General features: G+C 31.5%; 1 protein-coding gene across 1 annotated transcript; it reads left to right on the forward strand.

Moving 5' to 3' along the window:
- Positions 1–844: 844 nt before the first annotated feature.
- Positions 845–15,101, forward strand: LOC143046700 (uncharacterized). Its single transcript, XM_076219801.1, has 7 exons — positions 845–1,661; positions 2,589–2,632; positions 5,876–5,935; positions 6,978–7,021; positions 8,193–8,644; positions 14,285–14,322; positions 14,703–15,101. The coding sequence occupies exons 1-7, from the start codon at positions 1,135–1,137 to the stop codon at positions 14,708–14,710; spliced, it is 1,173 nt and encodes a 390-aa protein (XP_076075916.1). The 5' UTR covers positions 845–1,134; the 3' UTR covers positions 14,711–15,101.
- The last annotated feature ends 5,044 nt before the right edge of the window (positions 15,102–20,145 follow it).

Here is a 20,145-nt window from a genome sequence, read left to right on the forward strand (position 1 = left end):
GATTTTGTCTATAGCTTTGAATGTTTACAATGGCCTTAACTTATACTCTACATATTGGTGCTTTTTCCACTATCTGAACTATTGTTTCACAAATCGACTGGACTATAGAGATTATTTATCCGTAAGCAGATATGTTTATCAACCCTGACTGATTTATGACATACATTTGTATCTTCTATTCAGGGTTGTCTGAATGATGGTATATCGTAGATTATATGCGGACGACTTCATATGATTAAAAACGTGTTCAATAGTGTTTGCATTCGTCTCGTTCATTGCTTTCTTTTAAAAAAAATACAAAGATCGAGGCCATATTCTAAATTTTGACTTTTTTTGTGATCTCATCTGTCACTTTTATAGATACATTTAATTGAACTAGTTTAAACTGATTGCCTTATTATGATTTAGATATGATACATTTGGTCGGAAACCATTTAATGACATCTTATAGGAGTTATTATCCCTAAAAGATTTAATGTCTGTGAACATGTATCTTGTCAGCAGTACAGGCAAACTATTTACTTTCTTTTATGTATTTTTGTTGTATGCTTATTAGAAAAGTATTATGTTTTGTTAAACTATTGCTAGGTCTTTAAATCACCTAAACCGGACTACCAGTATTCACCTTATTTTTATAATTTGGTAGAAACAAAATTAAATCGTCATAACGTTAGACATTTTAGATATCGTGTTAATTTTGCATTGTGCAACCGACCTTATTTTTCTTTTTTTCTGTTATATAGTTCTTACAAATCTAACTGATATTATAATAAAAAGATAGACACAAAACTTCGGGTGCCAGACGCGAGCAGGATCTGCTGACCCTTCCGGAGCGCCTGAGATCACCCCAGGGTTTGGCGGGGTTCGTGCTGCAAAGTTTTTAGTTTTCTATTTTGTATCTTGTGTACTATTGTTTGTCTGTTTGTCTTTTTTATTGTTTAGCCATGGCGATGTTACTTTATTTTCGATCTATGAGTGTACCTGTTCCTTTGATATCTTTCACCCCTTTTTTAAACATGTATTACACATTTCGAATATAGGAACTGTAAAAATGATAATTTGTCTCAAGTGATGATAGTACTTTTGCATAGTCTAATAAATACCACAACCTGTAGTTAACTTAATATTTTGTTTATGTATGTATTATGCTTACAGAGAAAAAGAAATGAAACCCCAATTAACGATTTTGACCAGTTGAAAGTAGGAATGCAATTATGTTTTCCTAGATCAGCATACAACCACCATGGTATTGTGACTAGTGTGTGTAATAAAACCAACACATATGAAACCATCCACATGACAGATGATAAGGATTCAATTATGGACAAACAAATAACTGTGATAGCGGAACCTCGAAAAGAGATAAAACGTATCGAAGACGATGAACTGCTCTTCTATGATTATGGCGAGCATTCAATTGACAGAATAATCAGAAAAGTACATAAAATACCCGATGTCAATGAATCAGAAAGTCTTGTTTCGAAAAGAGCACAACTTCTCTTCGATGCCTTTCAAATATTGAAGCAAGATGCAAATAACCAACTGCTTTCTTTTAACTGTGAGCACTTTGCAAATTACTGTGCTACAGGATTAGCTTTTTGCAACCAAAAAGATGAATTTGCAATGACAGATACGCTTGTGACAGCTATTCTGGACCAAAAGTAGGTGTTATTTGTTTTTCCCCCCTTAATGACATGATAACATAAGTATCGATGTGCTGCAATATTTAATTATTTTTACAATCAATACTTGGGGCTTTACATATACAAAATATGTATATTGTCGGGAAAACTTTATATAAACCAAGTAAAATCCAGTTGCACGATTTCGACTAATCTCTTTATATCTATATTTGTTTATATACCTGATAAAGTCATTTACGAGGTCAACTCAATAGTTATTTAGATTGCGTCTAGACTAAAGTACACAGGAAATGAATATACAAGTTATCGATCATATGCCCTGTAAATTGTTTATTTTAGACTTTTGATAATCAAGATAAATGTTTTTACATTGTTATCAATCAAATATGAGAATTTGAGTTAAATCAGTGAAAATGAATTTGACAGCTAGTGCCCCTTTAATTAAGAAATACATTAGATCACAGTATGACTTTTCAAAAGAACACTTAATGTTTTTATTTAATGTCACATATCTAATCAACGTCTTGTGAAACCATAAGCATGTAGCGTAAGACAAGAGAAGCGAACAAAAATATATTCATGACAAAAAAAAACGATCCACAGAAAGGTGAAAAGATCTCTATTTCCAATTTATGATTATCAATGATGACAATAAAGTTTTGACATAGTAAGCCTTTTACTGTTGTTTACTATAAATTATCAATGATAGGAAAATAACATGATTGTTGAGATATTGTAAAAAGAGATACATTTAAAGTTTATAAATTACTGTATGATTTTTACTGTTTTACCAGATGTTTTTTTTATATAAGCATGATCAAATTAACTTTTCTTTGAAATATAATACTTCGGAACGATGTATGACTGTCAATAAATAAGGTCACAATCGTTCAAGACCAAAAAACAAAGGTGTGAACAATTAAAGAAATTATGTCATTGTTTTAGGCTCACGATTTATTGTGAAGAAAGATTAGGAATGAAGAGACCAAGTATGTATCAATATAATTCTCAGTTTAAAATGCATAAATGTATTTGTCAGATGACTAAGAGAAATGCGTTTATGAGTAATGGGGAAAATCGCTGTACCTTGGAAGGCGAACGTTATTATCTAATGAATAAAATCCTAAATGATATAATTTTGCATGTCAGTATTTTCTGTCTTTTACGCTTGTATAATTAATTCTTTGTTCCATATTCAACCAAACACTAGATGCCGGGTTCTAAACGGAAACTTTTTAAGTAAGGCACACAAAAGAAAACATTTGGAATTTCGATAGCTTTCATGCGAATGAAACTTATATATACACATCAAAATTGAAGGAATAGGGATGAACGAAAGCTTGTTGCACCTCAGGTAGTGTATATTTTACGCATATGTATTTTTTTATATTTTATGTGTTTACGCACCTCCAAATGACTCGTTTCCAAATAGATTGGAAGTATGGTAATGTTTCCTGATTAAATAGATGTTTTGTAATATGGAAACTGGTTTCATTGCACACTACACTACAGAAGTCAAAAAGTCTGAAAAGACCAATCTGAATTTGCATAAAGTTTTATTCGACATTATTTGTTTGTCTGAACTATTTAAAAAAAAACTCCTAACATAGTATGAATTTGTCTAATAAGTTTGTTGATTTTTCTTGACAAGAGTCTTGACAGTATCAACATTGTCTAAACATTCAACGACCCTTTCTGTATTATCAGATTAGAGTCTTGATTAGTCTCGACCAATTCTTGATTGTCTTAAATTTGTCTTGATCAGTCTGGACATATTCTTGACATTCTTAATAATGTTGGAATATGTCTTGCCACATTTTAGACTGTCATAAAGCTGTCTGAATATATCTCGACACATTCTTGACTGTCTTAAAATGTCTTGCCACTATCTCAACAGTATAAATTTCTCCTGAATTGTGTATAGACACATTCTGCACTGTTTCAATACTTTTTTTTGCTGTTATATCTTCCTTTTGTATTATTGCTAAACTAAACTTAGAAGAATCCAGGATGTGTATAGTAAGATACCCTTTGGGTGCACTGAGTGGGAGAACCCGAATGACCCCTATGTATTTTAATTTTAATTTGATTTTTAATAAACGTTAATTAAATTTTATTCACTTGAAGTATATATGTATGTCGAAGATACGGACAAACATCATTTGACAGTTTTGTCCGTCGGAAAACTGCCAGAAAAATTTGCTTTACTAAAAAGAAAATGAGTGTCAACCTTATGCAGTTTTAAAATGTGACCGCGTGTTCCTCTTGGGCGTGTGTGGCGCTAAAAAAGGGGCCTTGATTTTTGTTTGTTTGGGACAAAGAATTTGTTCCCATCTTGATTCAAAAACTTTTTTTTTTTTTATTCTATTGTTATACTTCCCTCCTGATTTTTTTCTCAAGAAATCATAGAACAAAAAACAATTTAGATCTTTATTATACATGTCTGTTTGAGATCCAGTTCATAAGACCAATGATTTTCTATTCAATCATAAAATGGACCCTTTATTAAAACAGTTTTTTATTATTCCCTGAGTAGATAATAATTTTCTTTTTGTCTTTTGGAAATTATCCATTTTTTTATATCAAATTATTTCACTCCATAATTTTGATGAAGATATTCCATTTTAGTTCTATAAATTTTTGTTAAAATGAAGATTTTTATTCTGATCTAACGAGAAACTTTTTGAATTGTAGTTGCATCGCTGACCAGTGTCCATTACATAAGACTGATTGTAAACAAGTTTGGTTTTTTTTCTTTTCTTTTTCGAACACTTTTTTTTTCACATTGATACATGTAATTGAAACATGCTAGCAATTGGTCTTTCACCATATCCAACTTTCTCGGTCATCACGTGACTTTTACACTCAAGTTGTATATCATTAATGGCCGATTGGTTATCAATGTAAGTAAACGGGGTACATATATTAAACGGTGATAACTTGTTTGTTATGTTGTGTATTTTTCCTCCCAACCCCGCGTTTTAAAGTAGACAAATTTTTACAATTAAAAATGTTTTAAGTTTCAGTTCAGATTTATGATTTCGTGCTCCGACATAAGTTTGAAAATCGAGGTGACATAACCACACAGCCTCCGTTGACTTCTGCGTTAACAATCGTTAAAATAGCAATGGGACCCTTTTGTATAATCAATATTCTAATCTTTTTTATTGTTACTTATATCCTCCCAACTCATAAAAAGATCGACAACATATTCATATAAAGGAAATCGAAAATTTTATCAGTTTAGATATCAAACTTTTTGCTTCAAAATTTGATTGCAAAGTTCATATTTTGGCATTCGTTAGCAATATTTTCAAAATGGCGGCCACTGTTGGAAGGTTAAAACGACACGACATGCCGGTATTCCTTAAGTTATAAATCAAAAAGTATTATTTTAAATATTTATCGCAGTGTGTCTTTTTGTTTTTAAGAAATTTCTTTTCTCACATGTTCTCTAATATATTTATTAGAAACAGTCTTTCACACTAAAAATAAAGATTTATATAGCATGAATCATGCTGTTTACATTGATAGCTTGGGACGACATGTGAATATTAATTTTTTAAGATTTGTACGTATGATGAAAATCGAAAAAGTGTTAGATGCATGTCTTTTCAATGATTGTCTTACCTTAAAGCAGCATAGAATTAAACATTGTTACTCTCTGTTAAAGTGGATACATGCGATTGGTTTTGATAACTATGAAGTTACATAAAACAAATGGCGATCAAATAATTTTCAAATGTATACGATATTTGACACTTGTTTTGCCATGCAAAAAATTCAATATGATGTAACTGTTTATATTACAATTAAAAATGACACGTTATTGTAACTTGTAGGATAATCAAGGATATAGCTATATTGTGGAGATACTAATTAAGTCACCAACGTGATCAAAGAAAACAAACATGGCAACGTGGCCTAATCACGATGTTTGGACAAGACCTATATATATATTAGTATTATGTGTACGATTTATTATGAAATCATTTCATGATAATATTTCATATTAACAAAAGAAAACCTCGAATGGATGGTAACAGAGATGAACTATCTATATATATTTTCAATCATCACACTAATAACCAGTACATTTATCATAATCATAATTAAACCAGTCACATGCAGAGTTATCGGACGTAATCATGACTGGAATAGTTGCATATTCATAGGAGACAAATACACATAACAAACAATGCAATCTGTACAATATTTTTGTCTTAATATAGGTGATGTATTATTAAAGGAACTGCAAAACAGCATTCGAGGGGAAAATAATATATATTCAGGTGAATTCCAGAAAATTATTGATTAAAATGGAAAACGGTTATTTATTAAGAGTTTTTCTATTCAATCTTGTGCAGCAATTTTGCACAAAATACGAAACCCTTAGCAATTGATATCAAAAAAACATATTTGTACTAAATTACATGTTTGTCTACCTAAAAAGAACAAAAAAATACCACTGCTCTACAAAACCATTTAAGAAAATAGCGCATGTAAAAGAGAAAAAAACATAAATACTTCAAAATTATTTTTAATGGATTATCAACTCGTTTTTCGTTTTGACGGATTACCAACGTTATGGTTTCAACTTTCCATTATGAAAAATAATCTTAAACGCTTTTTTTGGTTTAAATGTATACTAATTAGATATAGGAAGATGTGGTGTGAGTGCCAATGAGACAACTCTCCATCCAAATAACAATTTAAAAAAAAGAGTAAACCATTATAGGTCAATATACGTACGGCCTTCAACGCGGAGCCTTGGCTCACACCGAACAACAAGCTATGAAGGGCCCCAAAATTACTAGTGTTAAACCATTCAAACGGGAAAACCAACACTACAGCAAATTCAAATAACATTTTCTGAAGGAGAGCGACGAGTTTTTGTACTGTAGTATAAATTCATCATTTGAAATAAACTGTTGGAGATTACCTAGCGTCAATTTAATACTAACTTTGTATTTAATGAATTGTTGCCTTCGAAAATACGAAGTCTTCATTGCTAACACTAGGTCGATATTCGAACAAACAGTTTATTGTACCATACACCTGGAAATGTCATGGTGGGTTACACATTATGCAGATAATGATAATAAAACATAATTCCGCAATATAAATTGAACATGTTGAAAGAAGACTAAATTTCACAAAAATCAATTATAAAACCATCAATACAATTACTAGAAGAAAGATATGCTGAAAATAATAATTTGACCGCTCACGATGATTTCTTTTACAATTTTGTGGAAATGAATTGCAGTATTTACGATGATAGGTGTATATACGTTTTCATTTAACTTTTCTTTATCAATTATCATATTGTAGAACAAGAGAATCTTGAAAATCTTCATCAACGTAGCAAGGCATTGGTAAGCAACTTATGTAGGAGTAAGGGACGACATCAAAAGTTCAATATAGGATAAACTAAACTTAATTCAGTTAGATTATTCACTGACCCCCTCCCTTACTTTTTACTTAAGTTGGGAAAAATTGATTGACCAATATTGATATATGAAAAATCGATGTCAAATAAATAAAATAGCAGCACCCTCCATCCACCCCAACCTATATGAATTAAGTTTTTTTTATCCTACATTGATCTTTTGATGTCGTACAAAATAACAACATTGTTTTCCCCTTTAAGTCTTTCTTATTTTTTTTCAAAAATTGTGTACGCTTTATTTTTGCTTTCAAATACTTGGCATGAGTAAGGTTTTATCCTTTCTAGTAGTGCGAACAAAATTTCACGTACAATTTCATTGCAAATACGATAATATCAGTCACTGGAGGTTAACCAATCAAATGTTCTTTGTGTGACCTGTTTACACACTTTAGTAACCAAGTCATCAAATTTCCAAATTATTCCTTAGAAACACACAAAAAAAGTTTTGTTTGTTTATCGCTACAATACAGGAACACTATGCAAGATAAATTTGATGATGCAATACTTGGTATAACTCTTACAAAATAGGCTTTATCTTTTTAAGCTCGTATGCCGAAATTCTTAAGCATGTTAAAGAGAATAGTAGACAATCTTATTTATTCATATTTTAAATCGTACGTTAGCCTATGTGTGTTCGTTTTCGAGTAACATGATCATTAAGATGTTGTGCTCTCGTCGTACCATTTCGTTTTAGTCTATTTCCAAAATACACCGAGAGTTGTCAGAACCTATCAAAATTAACGAAAGACTGACCGTAGGGATGTCTTAGTTGTCACTTTGATCTAAACATCAACGTAAAAGTATAAGGAAAAAACTCGCAATTCTTGCGATTGAAAATGACACACCTATCCACTTGAGTAAAAATAAGTTGAGATAAACATGTCTTCTAATGTCTTCGAATGGTCTTGAACAATTAGCAAAATCATAAATCATACTTTATTTGACCTTGTAAAGTGTTGTGACATTGTTATGGAAAAACACGTGGATTCCTGATTGTTGCATATAATTGAGAAAATTCACAAGATAGGATTTTGAAATGCCTCATCGTTGTTTAAAGCAAATCAAAAGAAACCATTCATGATGGATTATTATTCCAGGATAAAAGGGAAGTCCGTGTATGCCGATTGTCAGAAAAAGAGCAATTTGAAGAAGGAATGGAAATAATCGTCAACAGAGGATCATCTAGGTTTCATGCCATCGTGACTAGTGTTTGTCTTGGCAGAAACTCTTTCCAGTTCGTATATCTTGCTGATGCGAAGGGAGAAGCTGTTTGTCAAAAAATTATGATGCACTTTGGAGACAATGTTAGCTATTACGATACTATACAAAACTCATCTGATGAAACATTTCTTGTTAGTAGAAAAGTAACAAAACTTCGTGCAGACATTTTGTTTAAGAGTTTATATGCTATAAATGATTTAAAATATGATGAAAAACAGTTCAACTGTGAGAATTTTGCAAATTACTGCGTAGCAGGATTAGCATACCGGAAACCTGAAAATGATGAGCAAACACATAACAAATTGGCACAAAATATACTAGACAAAACGTAAGTATTTAGAATTTATTTTCGTTGTAATGTTGATTGATTTAGTGTTGGTTTCTTAAAGGGCCACTAGCTACGAGATATATAAAAATTATAAAGAATGTTTTTTTTTTCATTCAATCATTTATGAAGGGAAATAGTGAAATAATTATTCGCTTTTAGCAGCCAGTATGTCAAAATAAACTTTTTAAAAAAAATTGATAATGAATTATTCACTTACAAGTGAATTATTCGACTTCATTAAATCCATATTCTTGTAAACTTCAATTTAACTTCTTAGCTAGAGATGAATAACGCGTGCATTGTCCGTGTAAAGTTATTTTAAGGAAAAGAATGTCAACATTTAAGTGAAATAAAAGTTAATCATTTGACTGATTGATTCGATCCGCATAATAATATCTGTACAAGACATGAACTAAAAACAAAGTTACGATGCAAAAACACGATAATCTTGACGATTAATTTGAGGGGAACTTTAACATCAATTTTCGGATTGCTTGATGTTAAATGTCAATTAGAAACATACACATTCCTCTTCCGGAAAAACAATTAGTAGCTGAATGAATAGATCCCTACTTTACATGTAAATGTGTAACTGTGCGTTAACGTGTAACACGTAGTTATGATTAACATGAATTTCGGCGGACCAAAGTTTTCTTTTTCTTTTATTCTAACATGATGTTCTCCGAACGCTAAGAGTACACAGTCGTGGTAAAATTTGAATATATTGTTTGGGCTGTTTTGATCGTACTCGAATAGAATATAATTATTTTACGGGAAAATACACGCTTGTGAAACCAAAAATCACCACAACAAGGAAACGTAAACAATCAATTTCAAAATATGCTTTTTTAAACATATAAGACATATACTGGTAAGTAAATTTATCATTTAAATTCATCAAACTTTGTTAACACGGTACCTGTACATAGTTTAAGCATGTCATTAATTAAGATTGCTCCGTTCTTTTACGTCAAATTTATAGGGCGTTTATCTATGGGAACGAAAAATATATGCCTTTACCTAGAGCGCTTCGATCCAAAAAAATGCCGTATTTGACCTCTTAAAATAGAAATAATTCATGGGGACTTGAATTATTTCTTAAATAGAATGCTCAAAGCGAAGATCAATTATATTTTTACTCACGCTTCTGGTTTATAAAAGGGAGAGTCAGAGTGACTTTCGAAAGTTTGTACAAAAATCAAAACATGATCTTCTTAAAAAAACACAGTAGTGAGGGGCATTTTACAACGTCTTCATGTGTAAACAATATCCGACAATTAGCTTGTATATCTTTAATTTTCAAATGTGCATATGTCATCATGCATATGGCTACACGGTTCCTTTAATGCGTTAATACTAAAAGGTATCCTTACTAAAGACAGTTGTGTATGGTCGTGATAAGTAGTCTACCATTTTGAGTCGCATCAATCGCATCGGTAGCAAATAAAGATCATATATCATAAACGTTTCAGAAACAATATTGATTAAGATAAAATAAAATGCATGAGTTCAGGCACTAAACAGATGATACATTTTGAATATCTTGAACAATAGTGATTACGTCACAAATCACAGTGTAATTAACTGGCTGTTTCTGTATTGATCCTGTTATAGATTCGAGATAAGCTGTATTGTACCCGAGAATCTTAGAGTAGAGGGCCAATCCAGCTGATCGAGAATCTATAACAGGGCCAATCTATAAACATCCAGTTCATTACACTTTTATCAAACGATTTAAAACATTTCAAGTCACCAAGAAACTTACCTTGAACTGTTCAGCATGTTGAAGAAGATACAGAAACTCATATATTAACTTCAACTTGTCTTTTTGCTTTCACGATGAACTTTTTGTCAACATTGTCTGATATGATCTCTATTGCTATTACAAGCCATTTCATCTAGCAAAAAAAAAGTAGCTGGGAAGAATAATTCAGCTGTTTAACTATTCTTGAAGTAGAATTGTCTGCGTTCTGAAGATTAATCAACGGAAATAAAACAGTGATCGTCTGCTTTCAAGAAATATTTTACTTTTCTTCAATAGTGTAAAGTACAAAAATTGAAACCGGAAGTGAAAGTCTCTTATTACCTGTCAGAAAAACAATATTTACGCCTTCTTTATATCGACAGGACAACGTCACCAGTATTGCACATGTAGATTTGTCATATCATTTAATAATATATTCATGATATAGTCATTGATAGTATAACCCGCTAAAATGACTTTCGAAAAAAAAGTAGTTCTAATTCTTGGCTAGCTTAAGTAAATCAGTAAACTGCCCATATATTTGCTTGTTTAACTACTTCGTAACAATACACAATCTTCTTACTAAACTCTAGCAACAGTATGATGATTAACAGGCATTGCTTTATATTCCAAACACCATTTAAATGATTCTTATATAAATGTTTCCTTAGCCACCTTTGGTAATCTTTTTTTTAAAAGGTGAAAAGTTTTTCACTTCGTGTTTGATTTTGCCTTGCATTTATGTTTTATTCAAATATCCCTGTGGACTCTTGTGTAGACGAAATAGCGTCTGGCGTGCAAGTGTAAAAGCGTGGTATCTTTAATGAGCTCTTTCAACTACCTGGTCGATGCGTTTGATTGTTGAGATTTCGTCACCCAGGATATATCAAGACTAGTGTTGGGATTTTGTATTGACATGTTATATCATTGATATTCTTCATTTTTAGTCAAATTACTGTTTATAAAAATGTTGAATCATTTTATGCCTCAGGTATAGAAGCCGTATTTGGCACTTTTTATGTAATAAACATGATAACGCTATTTGAATTTAGCCTTCCTAATTGTTTTAATCAAGCTTTACTATTGATTCTTGAGTAGACCAAACGCTCGTCTTGAATGCACACTTTTAAGAACAAAATATATAGGATATCCATTCATGACACAAAATCAAAATACATAGCAAATCGAACATGGTATAAGCACTTTCCTGAATAAGATTTTACACGAACAACTCTTAACACAACATTTTGACCAAAGTGACGATTTTGCATTCACTTGTTAGTGTTTGTGCCGATGCAGTAAACAATATATGTACACTAGTTTTGATACATGGACGAGCGTTTTGTCTACAAAAAAGCCCCCATCAGTAATTCCTAAACCAAACTAGTCGCTCACATTGGTCTATGTGCATATTAAACAATGGACAAAGATAAATTCATGACAAATTGTGATTTGGTGATGGTGATATGTTTGTAGATCTTACTTTAATGAACATTGTTGTTGCTACAATTATCTCTATCTATAATTATGAACTTTGCCCAGTAATTACACATGTTACAGTGGAAAATATTTTCTAAAAATTTACAAAAATTTACAAAAGTTTATGAAAATTGTTTAAAATTTACTATAAAGGACAATAGACTCCTTAATGGGTCATTTGAAAATTTTGGTCATGTCTGACTTAATTGTAGATCTTTCTTTGCTGAACATTATTGCTGCTTACAGTTTTTTTCTATCTATAATAATATTCAAGATAATAACCAAAAACTGCAAAATTTCCTTAAAATTACTTATTTGGTGGCAGCAACCTAACAACAGGTTGTCTGATTTGTCTGAAAATTTCAGGGCAGATAGATCTTAACCTAGTAGACAATTTTACCTCTTGTCGTATTTGCTTTAAATACTTTGGTTTCAAGTTATAAGCCAAAATCTACATTTTACCCCTATGTTCTATTTTTAACCACGGCGGCCATTTTGGTTGGTTGGCCGGGTCACGCCACACATATTTTAAACAATATATCCAAATGATGATTGTGGCCAAGTTTGGTTAAATTTTGCCCAGTAGTTTCAGAGGAGAAGATTTTTGTAAAAGTTAAGGACGACGGACGACGGACGCAAAGTGACGAGAAAAGCTCACTTGGCCCTTCCGGCCAGGTGAGCTAAAAATAGAAATTAGTTGAACAGCAGGAAACCTAATTTCGGTTATTTTATAATCATAATTGTTTTCCTGAATCTGACGTTTAAGATTTTAATGGCCGTTATCGATGTATAAAATTTATAAATGGTGTGTAATGTAGGCAGAGATTTCTTAAATAACAATTATTTCTAACGTTTACCAAATTATTTTAGCCTTTTTAATAGATGCGAAGTTTGGATGTTTAAATGTACTGCTCAATTGTTATTAAAAGTTAGTTTTCACATTCCTAAACGAAAATGCAGTTTATAGATCTTATTTACCAAATCCAGCATGTAAATTCATTTATTGTTTGAATTTATCACTATTTAAGGTCATTTCAAACTTCAACAATAAACAAAACTAACAAAACTTCATTGTAAATTCAAAAAGGGGAAGTTTATAAAAACCTGACTTAATCAAACGCCAGACTTTGTCAACCAACGGAATCAAATACATGAAATACAATGGGGAAAAAACGCCGTATGAATGACTTGGTACAGGTAATTTCAGAAGAAATTGGGGACTAAAACCTGGTTATCAACTTGTGAAACCTCACACTTGTATAAAATAAAATGGAAATTGGGAACGTGTCAAAGAGAGAACTCAACCAAAGAGTAAAAAACAGCCGAAGGTCACCAGTGGACATGCAACAGAGATAGAAAATGCCGCACCCGGAGTCGGATTTCAGCTGACTCCTAAATCATAATGTGTACTAGTTCAGTAAACATAGACAAAACTCCTAAACATACCAATAAACTAAAATTAAAATAAATTAAAAAACAAGACTAACAAAAACCAGACGCTCCTGACTCAAGACAGGCGCAAAACTGCGATGTGTTAAACATGTTTAGAGATATTTCATTTCTACACCTATGCCTGTAGTTAATGTAGATTAAGCAAACACATTTAAACTCAGTTAAAAAGAAGTAAACTTTTTAGGTCCGATATCAGAATAGGTAACAAAAGAAAAAGAAGTCCTTAATCAAATGGCAAAATCAAAAGCTCAAACACATCGAACGTATGGATAACAACTATCATATTCCTGACTTAGTTTAGGCATTTGCTGATTTACATATTTAATGGTGCAAAATCTTACTGCTTACCCTAAGAAAGTGGCTAAACAGTACAACACACGATCAAACTGTTCAAATAAGCTGACATTGGCTTAATTCATCAGAAGCACTACAGTACTATGTAGAAGGATTACATTTACTGATTCAACCTTTATTAATTTTGTTAAATTGTCAATGTTATACATTGTATATATATCATATATAAGTACGTCTACACCAGTTACAACTCTTCGATAGATTTTATCCGTCTGATCACTAGTGATGGTGATACAAAGCTGAACACACATTATGTTTAAATAAATATATTAACTGTTATGTGGCCTACATACTGCAGTGTATCTGGGCTTAGTATGTGCCCTTTCGTATGCTGTAGAAGAGCGAGCCAAGTGTCTTAGCGATTGAATTACATCGCCTGCAAATCTTCATCGATTTCTCTTAACATTTTATTCAAGCACCACGTGTGTCATGGGTGTGGCTGATGTAACCGACATGCGAATTTAAAAGTACTTTTTAATTAGAAACAGAAATACTGAAATTTATTTTTCTTGTTTAATGTTGTTGGGCTACTGTGCCAGATTTATCACATACCTGGTACGTGTATTAACTCTGTACTACAGAAATACTGAATTTTATTTTTCTCGTTTCAGGTTGTTGGACTACTGTGCCAGATTTATTGACCCACCTGGTACGTATATTAGCTCTGTATTGCAATATCTTCACATTTTTATAGACAAATTTGATAATTATTTCATCGACTTGAAAATACAACTTAGCATTTTGTTTAAAAGACAATTAATAAAGGAATATTTAGACGGAATTAAGTTATAAACAAAAATTATATGTTTCAGCTCTAAAACATTTTGGGAAGTATTTTACTCCTTACCAGTACAATGTACAGACTTTTTTTCTATGTTCATATTTATAATGTCAAGCTGAGGTTAAGAACGTTTATTTATCTGTAGGATTGCGTTCTTTGTTTAGAAATAAAAAGGCAGTATCGTTCAATTACACAGCACCCTAAAAAATCAATCATCATTGCGGCTAATATTGAACTTTATATTTTAGATTGTTAGAGAGAGATGGCGGAAGAGCTGACAACAGCGTCACGGTCAACTTTCATAGAACTGTTATTTGATGTTGTTTATGTGTAGACTGGTGCAAATTGACCTGATTTATCTAGATTTATTGACTATGTTTCTGTATATACATAATTAGTACTATTTTTTCGGCAACAGGTGTTTAAATGAATATTGCAAATAAAAATAAAATTTGTTTCGACAGGGGGATCTTTGGATATATTGACAATGTTATATCCTACCAACAGTCGATAATATAGTATTAATGAATGGGGTTTTTTATAATGGCCCTGTTATATGTCCAAGGTCTGTAATAATGGTCGAGGAAGTCTGTAATGCCCCGAGGCAACGCCGAGGCCATTATTACTGACCGAGGACATATAACAGGGCCATTATAAAAACATCCATTTCTTAATACATTTATTAACCAACTAAACAAAAGTGTATGTGTTGCTGCCAACTTGATGTACCCTCTTACTCTTTTAATGACAGTTTAGTTTGAAAAAAAATATTTGTACCATGATAAAGCTTTTAAATATACCAAATGTCCAAGATATTAAGTTGAAAGAAGTTATGTGTTGAAAAACAGGATGACCATTGATCCCTGTATATGGTTCTTTAAAGTTGGTTGCTGGTTACTAAATAAAATAAAATACAAAAAGGTATTATACCATTACAACTTAATTTTATTAACTTTATCAAAAACCCTAACTGGGCTTAATACAGACAAACTGGGCATTAATACAGGGCCATTACAGAAAAAACAGGGCCATTACAGAAAAACAGGGTCATTACAGAAAAACAGGGCCATTACAGAAAAACATGGCCCTGTATTAATGCCCAGTTTGTCTGTATTAAGCCCAGTTCGGGTTTTTAATAAAGTTAATAAAATTAAGTTGTAAAGCGTATAATACCTTTTTGTATTTTGTTTAATTTAGTAACCCTCAATAAACATTAAAGGGTTCACTGTTCATCCTGTTTTTCAACACATAACTTCTTTCAACTTTATTTGGATATTTGGTATATTTAAAGCTTTATCATGGTGAAGTACAATTTATTTTTTCAAACTAAACTGTCATTTAAAGAGTAAGAGATTACATCAAGTTGGTAGCAACGCATATACTTTTGTTCAAATGGTTAATAAATGTTTTAAGAAATGGGTGTTTTTATAATGGCCCTGTTATATGTCCTCGGTCAGTAATAATGGCCTCGGATGTCTGTAATGGCCCTCGGCCTTGCCTCGGGCCATTACAGACTTTCTCGACCATTATTACAGACCTTGGACATATAACAGGGCCATTATAAAAACATCTATTCATTAATATTATAGTAATGTCAAACAAATAGTTGTGAACGTTAACATTGGCATGATTGGTATTAAAAAAAAATAGAACAATTTTTAAAAGATATTTTCACAACATTGAACCTATTATATAACCTATGTCTTACATATTTATGATCAAGGTTATTATTGTGTTTACATTTAATTGAATAGTTTATTTGCTTTGCTTAAATATGTATTAAACTTGGCTCAAATACATGAAATAACAATTTAAAAAGTATATACATGTATATGGAAAGGGTGGATGATCATTACTTCTGTTGCCATCTTTTTCTATTCTATATTTCTTCATCTATTGTCCTTTATTCTTTATATATTAGCACCTCCTACATGTCAATATTCTCTAAACACTTTACAGTTTCATTATTTTTATATATTTTCTTGCTGCCTCTATAAACCTCATCCGAACCCTTATAAAAGTTGTTGTTAGAAGATTTGACAGCGCTCCAAATTTCCACTTGTATGACTGTCATTTTCCTTCTGATGATTTTGCATCATGGAAAGTTAAGTACAAAGTATGTCTTTACTGTACTCCTGGCTTGTAACTTTTGTTACCTCTCTCGCTAGTTTTGTACATATTGTAAATATTTATTGTTGTATTTGTTATCTCTGTACCGATGTAATGCATTGGCTTTATGAGAATAAAGATATATAGAGGTAACACTCTTTCTGGCAGCAATTTATAGTATAAATAGATTCTATTGAAAAACCTGGCTAAGTATTGCACTAGTTGGCGAATAGAAACAATAAGAAAAGATTAGTAATTTCGTTAGCAATCTATACTGTTGGTGGAATTAAATACTAATAAAAACGATTTGAATTAATATAATTGTTTAAGATCTTTTGGCAAAAATGCAGATGAAAACTCTGATATATCAGGCTTTTACAAACCAACTTATTTGCGTTTCTTTGTTTTTATCCTCCATATCCGAGTTTGTGGTAAAAATGTTCATGTTTTGAAAGGAAATACATGACTCTTTTTTATACTTTTGTAAGATCCCTTTGTCATAAAGTATGTTTAAAATATTATCGAATTGTTTTTTTACCAATTCTTGAGTTATACATGTATTTGAGAAAAATCATTTTTGTCATAACTTCAACTTATTTCATTTTTGTTTAATATGTGCTAAATGCTTTTTTGTGCTATTTTGTTATGAATTTGTTTGTGTTTGTAGTGATTAGGTGTATAAATAAAGGCAACAGTAGTATATCACTGTTGAATGTTGAAATCGATTTAGAGAAAAACAAATCCGGGTTATAAACTAAAATAGAGGGAACCACATTAACTATAAGACAAGAACAACAAAACAACATGACACAAAAATGCAACAAAAACCGAACTACAATGATATATACGTAGCAAAAAAAAAAGCATTAGTTTGCATCTCTACCATCGGCGACAGTTTTTTCAGGAAAGATTACAAAAATTGGCAATAGTTGCTTCGATAAGAGAAGAAAATAAAACGCCGCGAAATGGGTTAGTCTGAGCTATAGGCAAAATAAAGAATCAGCAAAAATAAGTTGGTTTACAGTAGTTGTATACTAACATGTACTAGTACATGTACTACTTGAAGAAATAGTCCCGTCACGACTAAACACCGTATTTTTGTTTCATATATACGCCAAATTTAGCAACTACATTCTGAACTCAATTATTTCATCTTATTATAATCCTAAAATATCTTCCAGTATGAATCTATAATTTTAAGCGTGAGGATAAAACTAATTGTTAGTAGGCGCCGCTTAGCTCTCACCAAATACAGAATTTACTGGCCCCATATATATGTATATCGTATTAGGTAACTAGCACACTATGTTACTGAAATCTCCGTTTTGTCAGGTTTTATTATTTTTTGTTAATCTTTTGAAATCAGTTGGCTTGTATTGTTCATCATAAAAAGACACATTGTTCATGGAAATTTTAGTTCTTAATTTTCGTCTTGCATTTTAATAAGTGTTCCTAAAATTTTATGTACTTCATTAATGTTCTTTTCCTGTTTATAGCAATCTCTTCTTAATTTCTATGCGTCTGTAAGTTTTTTGAAAGCGATTGTTGTTTGCGATAAACATGTAGAAGAACATGCAGAAGAATCAATTATATACTTATAAGTATTCAATTATTTCACTGATTCTTCAAATTTCCCCATAAAGATGCCGATTCTATTTTTAATTTGAATTGTCGCCTTTAATTTCTGTATTGTTGTGTTATCATGCAGTTTTTATTTTTTTGTTATGCGTGTGATCTAGTTTTACCAAGTTTAAAATTTTTTAAAAATGATTCTTTGGGTATTGAATTTTGATATTGGGTGACACGATACCTGTGCTTTGAAACACATAGTACATATATAGTTGATTAGGTGTTTTATCGATAATTTGTATCCAGGGCTCATAAATGGTAATCTTGCACTGACACACCGCGTCATCATGGAATAACTATCACGAAATATTAGATTTTTACAGTTGCGTGAAATAAGTTCAATATTCAATATAATATTTTAAAATTTCACAAAAGGAGTGACGCTTTTTTATGGTTTCAATACGATACACGTTATAGAGGGTGTAAATCGCCACATTGACGCTCTGAAAACAGGATTATCTACCCGAAAAATTGAGTTGGTTTGCAATTGTCGGTACCAAGTCAGGCATATGACAGTTGCTTATACTATGGAACGCCGAATCTGTCTTATTGTGTAAATATTTAATGTGTTCTGTCGCTTTGTCTTCACGTGCTGTCGTTTCTTCTTTATGTTATGTGGAAATGTCTGTATTTCTTGACACGGCCTCTCTGTGTTGTGTCAAATAAGTTATTTGTTTGGTCAAACAGTAGTATGATTTGTCATTGCTAAAGTTTGTTGTGTTCAATATGCATTACATTATGCTGTAACTACTATATATTCTGTGAATACTTCGAAACTTGATCAACCACCTTTACATTCTCTCATATTTTATCTATGTTGTGTCTATTCTTCTTTTACATAAGTCAGTTAAAAATTGCATCCTGTCTCAAATGTGATTGTTATGCCGAATGTTCTAAAGGTTTTGTTTGATACACATTTGTTTTTTTGTAAACCTCATAATATTATAGTCTTTTGTCGTTATGCTGTGTTTATTCCATATGTATCTCAAGTGAAAAACACAACGAATCATGGTATAGTTCCTATGCGTTTTGCCGAACAATTGATACTCTCTGTGACCATTCATTACGTCATGCGCAAATGCCTTTTACATTATGTATACGTTGTGTGCAAACCTCATTTACCTTATGTATAAACATCGTTCCCCCTTTGTGCAAACATCGTTTACCCTATGTGCAAATCTCGTTTACCTTATGTACAAACGCCTATTGCGTTATGTGCAAATACCTATTAAGTTATGTATAACACTTACATCATCATGTGCAAACACTATTGCGTTTCGTGCAAATGCCGCTGACATTATGTTCAAACACCGATTACGCTATGTGCAAATGCCTATTACATTATGTCCGAATGCCTATTACATTATGTCAAAACATCTATAACGTTAGGTGCAAACACCTATTACGTTATGTCCAAACACCAATTACGTTATGTGCAAACACCTATTACGTTCTGGTAAATGCTTTTTTGACAATGATTAAAACAAAACGCATCAGTAATATTCACTTTGAAAATTCAGACAATTATAAGTTTTAGCTTTCTAAAAAGCTCTGAACTACTTCCCTGTATTATTTTTCAAGGTAATATCCATTGGATGCTGAATGTGAACTGAAGGTAATATGTGTGCATCGGGTTGTTGATTTAGTATTGGAAATGTAGTATTTTTGTATATTGATTGATATAAAAATGATATATAAATATTTAGTTTTTTGTTCTACTAAAAATGTGTGCGTCAACATCCATTCTTTTTATATTTTGTTCACTTTACTTGTTGAAAATTAAAATATCTACAAATATACAGACACAAATCGAGAGTTGTGTCTCTCTGAAGGTGTGCCTAGATTAACAAAAGTCATAAAATACATTTAATACATTTTTGAAAAAATTGTACAGGAACATGTTTTAGCAAACAAATCGTGCATATTCATGATATTGCAGATTAGCAATGCAAA

The sequence above is a fragment of the Mytilus galloprovincialis genome, chromosome 9 (assembly GCF_965363235.1).
Source record: "Mytilus galloprovincialis chromosome 9, xbMytGall1.hap1.1, whole genome shotgun sequence".
Taxonomy (NCBI): Eukaryota; Metazoa; Mollusca; class Bivalvia; order Mytilida; family Mytilidae; genus Mytilus; species Mytilus galloprovincialis.

Bases quoted from the DNA above. Each gene is read 5' to 3' on its own strand.
- LOC143046700 (XM_076219801.1), top strand. From the start codon at position 1,135: ATGTATGTATTATGCTTACAGAGAAAAAGAAATGAAACCCCAATTAAC. The intron at 7,022-8,192 runs GTAAGCAACTTA...TTATTATTCCAG, and splicing joins ATCAACGTAGCAAGGCATTG to GATAAAAGGGAAGTCCGTGT. The intron at 8,645-14,284 runs GTAAGTATTTAG...TTCTCGTTTCAG, and splicing joins CAAAATATACTAGACAAAAC to GTTGTTGGACTACTGTGCCA.